The following is a 6,726-nucleotide window of genomic DNA, read 5'->3' as shown; positions in this document are numbered from 1 at the left end:
CGTTTGGATAGTAAGTAAATCGTGTAAATTAGCGTTTGGATAGTAAGTAAATCGTGTAAATTAGCGTTTGGACAGGTGCTCATTATTGAATTTAAGCAGGTGACTTTGACTTTGAAAATTTTGACTTTGACTTCGAAAATTTGGACACAGTACTACGTTTACGCTAAACCAATTGCATACTTAATACACAAACGGTACAGATTAATTTAGAAGTTGGAAATCGAGGGCATTTTAAGTACACTCTACACATGGGAAAATAAATTTTAGGGACATTTACAATCCTTTGTAATGCGATGAACACCTAACGGCGGCGTCGCCCCCGTGCTGCGTACATTTGAGTCGCTATGTAGTCTCGTTTAGCTTTCCATTCCGCCAGCTCTGCAGGAGATACATTTAATGCGACCGGCTGAGGTACTAGCCCGCCTATTTCTGGCTCTTCATTTAAGTGCATGTCTTCTGATTCAAACCGTTGGAAATGGGCATCTTCTGGTTGGTGCATCCTTAAAACGTTGCGCAACGCACAACAAGCAATGACTATACTGATTTGAGTGCTCATATAGAAATTATCTATCGGACCCTTTAACCATTTGAATCTTTTCTTAAGCACACCGAATGTGCGCTCAATGACATTGCGAAGTTGCGAATGTCGAGTATTGAACAAGGTCTTTGCCGGAGATTCGGACCCCACGTTCTTATACGGGGGCATGAAACCATGAGCATTCCTGTATGTCGCATCAACTAAGTAGTACTGGCCTAATTGACAAAGTTATTGTAATTAATAAACGCGATAAAAAATAAGAGTTGTGGTAATAAAGCATAGCACATGCTTGACTTGAAATATTGGACCCATCACTTACCAGGTTGCGGCAGTGGAAAATCGGACGGATATGCTAATGCTGAGTCCAACACTCGCGCATCGTGTGCACTTCCCTCCCATCCAGCATACACATAGATGAAGCGCATGTCATGGTCACAAACTGCTAGAACATTCTGTGATTGCCACCCGTGCCGATTTGTATATGCCATTTGCTCGCCTGTCGGAGGACAAGCTGAGATGTGGGTGCCATCCATCGCTCCCACGGCATCCTAATATGTGTAAAAAATATGTAATCAACTTTCTAAAATCGTCTTACGTTAGAGTCACCAAAAATCCCAATTCTTTCCACATTACCTTGAACCATGGATAAAAATTAGTTGAGTTTGTAATTCGTGGATGAACTGCAGTCTGGTCACCCGGTCGTATTATTTCAGCTGCAAATAGACACAGGCCTCGGAGCACCTTTTTTATATTTCGATTAATCGTCTCGATGGATCGATCAAAAATAGTCCCCAACACACTGTGCGTATGCTTGTGGCTGACCAACATTAAAGTCATAGCAAGCGTCTCCTGTATGGGCACGCGTTGTTGGTAATTATGTGGAACGTACTGTCTCTCGACAAGGATATTGGACAGTAGCAAGAAATTATCAACCGTGATACGCATGTTGTCTATTGAGCATCTATGATGACCGTAGAGTACGCGTTCCACCCACTGCCTATCTGTGAATGAACCATCATGTTGCAGAAGTGGTTGATTATTATCCACGTGTGCAAGTGACGGATGCATTAACATTAACGAGGCACTCATAAGAAGTAAGGCCTCATCTTCCTCATCTTGCCTCATGCGGTCCGCATTGCGTCCTCTAGCACCACGGCGGTTGTTCCAGGCCATGATAATTGAGTATAGATCTGTATATATGTTTACATAAGCGTGTTCGTATGTGTATAACCAATTCCATAAATGTGTTAATAGACGTGTTAATGAAAATGTCGGGAATCTAGACAATTTTATGGCTTTAAATGTATTTATGTAATTAGTCAGACATGTCCCATTAGAGTCTTCATCATCCTCTCAAACCAATTACGAAAACTAGCACATGCTTTATGGAGTATAAATTAGCAATATGACTTTTAAATAGAATACTTAACAATATGACTTTTATAGCACGTATTTTTTTTTTTTTTTTTAAAGGGGAAATCCCCGATCATTTATTTATTGTAAAGGATAAAACCAAGAAGGTGGACAATCCCAACCTTCAATACATGCCGGAGAACTAGGAGCTATTCCTACACAGAAAATCTGCGGATATACGGATAACTTATTGCATCCAAATTAATCAGCGACCGAACTCTACTAGGAAGCTGCTGAAAAGATTGGAAAGTAACATATGGACTCTCTCGAGATAACGCTGCTAAGCTGTCCGCCACGGCATTCGCCTCACGATGAATATGTGTAATAGACCCCTTCACCTTGCCCAGTAACAAGCGAATTTGACCTAAGACGCTACACAACGGCCACTTACCAACAGATTGACTCTGAACCAACCTTACCAACACTAAGGAATCCACCTCTACCAAAATATCTGACAACCCCGTCTCCATACACCACTGCAGCCCAGTAAACAATGCTAAGCCGTCCGCATATACCACCTCATATTCCCCAAATTCCTTATAAAAAGCACCAAGCATCTTCCCTTCAGAATCACGTATCACCCCACCACCTTTTATAAATAGCACGTATTTGACAATATGACTTTTAATATAAATATATTGTAATCTACTATTTTTGTATATTATTATAAATATATAAAATTATAAATGAATAAATTAATATATTTGTGATTTATAATTTATATATTTTTATATAAATATACATTTATGCATTTATAATAAAATGATTATTATAAATAAATATATTTATTTACTTATATAAAACTCTTATAAATATATTATAATTGTATTATATTATCTATTACTATAATACATAATATAAATATATTTATAAGAGTATAAATAAATATTACTATAAATGTATAAATTATAAATAAATATATTATATAAGTAATTTTGGGGTGCAACAAAAAATGGAAGAATTGGAGCATATGGATATGCAGGCATAAATAATTATGTTGGGCCAAGTGTAGCTCAAAGCCCAGTAAACAGTTGCAGATTTTTTTGTAGATTGAAGCTCCTTGAAAAGCTGAGGATCCAGAAGCACCGTAACTCCTGCTGCCTTCAGGCTCAAGCACCATATTTCCTGGTGCCAAAAAATGATTATTGTTTTTCGATTCTCTCTATCTTGGATTAGGAAGGAAAAAGAAGGGCTCCAGCCCAAATTCTCAAATCTATCCCGGCCTAAACTAAAGTGCCACTCTTTCGCCTTATAATTCTTTCATTTATCTCTACAGACATGGGGCTTTAGAATCATTCATATAATAGAATCATTCATGTATAGTTGCTTATACACGATTTCACATATTTGGTTGGTTTAATAGCCATGATCGAGATCCCAAGATTTAAAGGTATTCCAATAGCCATTATATGAATGTATTCCTATAAATATCTGTTACTTTTTCAATTCAGTCAAATTGTAATTGACAAAAGACGAACAATGAGTTTGTTTGAATAATAGATTATTTACACAAATTTATTTACTTATATCATAAATATATTTTTTAATTATTTTTGATTTCATATACGTCACGTAAAAAAATGTTATGTTATTTATTTATTTTTCTCAAAGACACTCAAGCTAGAACAACACATTACAACCTGTATCCACATGCTTAAAAGTAAAAATTATGTACCTTTATAAGGCTTTCTGAATCTTTCTCGAGACAGATCTATAAATGTATATTTAATATTATGTATATTAATATAAATGTATAAATGCATTACGTGAGAGTATATAAAATAACAATCCATGCGAAACTAATTCCAGTCCGTACTATCTCAAAAAACAGATCTCACCAGGTTACTTCAATTCGTAACACCTCAAAATATTTATTATCACTTTGAAGCGGTAAAATATGAATGATTACTATGCTTTAACTCTTATAATGCATTAAGTGAGAGTATAAACGGTTTCCATGCGGATCTAAATAACCACAGAAATTGAATTTAGATTGCAATTTTATAACTGAAAACATCTGTCTACTATTTACCTCGCTTCCACTAGCACGCACGTAGTTTCCGGTTGCCACACGCACACAGCTACCACGTTAACAATTAAGAAAAGGCCGCCACTTCGTCTTGACGTTCTGTCTTCTATCCTCTTCGTTCTTTTTTTTGGCGTAGAGAATTGCAGGCCAATTCTTATTGTAGAGAATTGCACTTCTTAAATGTATTTATTGCGGGGGATGGCTGATCTGCATTGGAGTTTTTAGAGAACTTCCACCACAATTTCCACTTTGTCGTTTCATGAGATATATTTTCCATGCAATTGGAATGCTTTAAAGCACATGTATTTCCGCAATTTATGGCCCTCGTCTGACGACACGACACATCCCTGAAAATTGAAAGAGGAAACATACGGAAATTTTAACTTTACAGACATTTTTATTGGCCATCTAAAACAAGTAGTCACAAACGCACAAACCCATGTGATTGTCAGCAATTGCAGTAGTAGGGCGTGTCAGCAATTGTTCTTTAGGATTGGTGTTACAGTAGTAGTGCATTAATGGACAAAAAAGGTGCATGCTCTTTTTTGTGTCCTCTGTCTTCTTTTTCTTAAATTTTTTGGCTTCTTTCCAGGGCTTTCCCTTTGAATTTTTTTATAGGAAAATTAGAGAAGTTTCTTCTTACTCCAGTTCTTCTCCTTATATGCATGAAGGCTCTCTATTTTTCTCAACCGGGGGATTGCCAACTTTTTATTGCCAACTCTTTTAGGACTAACTAATATACTTGTGATAAATTATTGGATTGGTCTCAAAATTTTGCACTAAATTGCACAATACCACTGGTTTAGTTTTGGTTCCGGTTTAATCACTTGGCGATGGATGGATTTTGACCCGGCAGACTTAAAAAGCAACTCGATTCGCAGTAAGTAAAAGTGACCTTGCGACGGTACAATAAAACACGTATTTCTCCTCCACCATTTTCAGCAAACGAATTGGGACAAGGAGGAAATGTATGGTTAAGCTGAGGGCGTGTCCTTCACCAACTGGTTCAAATGGGACCATCAAACTTCAAACCATATGCTGAAAAGAAAAGGAGACCATTGAACAATAAATTACAAGATTGTGCAGATCAGATGTTGGTTGTGGTTGACTACAAATTGGATACAAAAATACATATTAAACTCACTCGTAAATTGGAAGCATTGAGCAGGATATAAGAGATTATCTCAACTTTTGGAAGTAATAGGTACTCATTTTTCTTCATTCAAAAGAATTACACACGTACAAAGCAATAAGGAGGAATATGAGAAGTGTAATGACAACTACTTATCACAAATGTTATGCACATATACTTTCCAATAACACTACTGTAAATTTACGGACGCTTCCTGTTATGTCTAAATCAGTCAGCACCAAAAAGCGCACGCAAACTGCTGGTAAATCAGTCAGCACCAAAAAAAGAAACTTGAGCTACTGGTTTCACCATAAATAAGTCCTCCAAACATTAAAGTAATAATAATCTTTTCAGAAACAGAAGTTTGACGCTGCTCAATGCCAACCAAGTTAACTTCTATCAAAAGATCATAACTTATGCTTGAGAGCCATTTCCTTCAATTCCCAAGACAAATCACAAGGAGAAAAGGAACAATGAACAGCCAGGCATTAACTAATCCTTGACAGATTTAAAAAACATCTCAGAGCCCCAGACTACAGACGAATACCTCTCTCCACATGCCTTGCAATCAGAGAGTTGGCCTAAGTACTCCAAACATGCCCTTTATGATCTGCAAAAAATTGGGCAGGTGAGTTCCACGCTAAGGCACTTCAACTGTAAGAACTAAAAGAATATCACCTGCTAGACATAAATGACATACGCGTTGTCAGCAACATCAATGTGAAGATGGCTGGAAGCAACTTGATCAAGGAAAACTATCTAAGACGCTTCATATGCTTCATGAGAAGTTAATGAAATTAGCATCAAGGACAAGCAAGTGTTATGCACAATCACGAAGAAACAAATTACACATAAATATTGGGAACCAAATATCTCTAATAAAAAATGGACAAGTAATCCACAAACAACCACGTTATACAAGTACAATCATCCACTTTGTACTTTAATAGTACAAACATTCCACATAATTGGCATGCCACATAAAGTGTTCTTAGGCCAAGCCTTTTTCCTTCATCAACTTGAGGATGTAGCCGTAGCGATCGGCTGCAGAAGCTCTAAGAAAAATAATCCTTTCACCCTCGTTCTCATATTTGGCATAGTGACAGTTAGCTTCAAGTCTCCACGCGTCCGGAATTTCCATTGAGGTGATCACATCCTGGCACTACATTATGTCGTAGAGGGAGTCGAACTCCGACCTACTCCGTCTGTCCTTAAGAACGAAGTCGGTGTAATTCCCGATCTTGCTTATAGCATCCTCAAGACCAGTAGATGACCGTGTCGATTTTGAACCTCTACTCCCTTCAGGTTCACCACTGGTTCCTAGGCTTGAGGCTGACCGTTTTCCTCCAACTGCACCGGGAACTGGGGGAACATAGTAGACGTCGTCGTCATCCTCAACTGCTGGTACGTTCACCGGAGTAGGCACCCTCGAACTAGAGGCTTTACCTTTTCCCTTCCGATTTTTAGCAGCAGTGTTGGACCATTCTCGGCGAGGCGGTTCCGATGGAACTACCTCGCTTGCAGACTGGGCACGGCTGCCTGTGGCATGTCTTCCAAGCAGTATCGGTGTCAACCGATCGTACCAGTAGCATGAATTCTCTTTTTTGAAGTCAA

The 6,726-nt window shown here is 37.9% G+C and overlaps 1 protein-coding gene across 1 annotated transcript; it reads right to left on the bottom strand.

Annotated features, from left to right (window-relative positions):
- Nucleotides 1–301: 301 nt before the first annotated feature.
- Nucleotides 302–1,711, bottom strand: LOC113769017 (putative nuclease HARBI1). Its single transcript, XM_027313507.1, has 3 exons — nt 1,172–1,711; nt 858–1,086; nt 302–753 (listed from the first exon to the last, which is right to left on the bottom strand). The coding sequence occupies exons 1-3, from the start codon at nt 1,709–1,711 to the stop codon at nt 302–304; spliced, it is 1,221 nt and encodes a 406-aa protein (XP_027169308.1).
- Between the last annotated feature and the right edge of the window lie 5,015 nt (nt 1,712–6,726).

This window comes from Coffea eugenioides, chromosome 4, assembly GCF_003713205.1.
Source record: "Coffea eugenioides isolate CCC68of chromosome 4, Ceug_1.0, whole genome shotgun sequence".
Lineage (NCBI taxonomy): Eukaryota > Viridiplantae > Streptophyta > Magnoliopsida > Gentianales > Rubiaceae > Coffea > Coffea eugenioides.
Note: the sequence above shows the minus strand (reverse complement) of the source record. Positions and strands in the feature narration are given on the sequence as shown.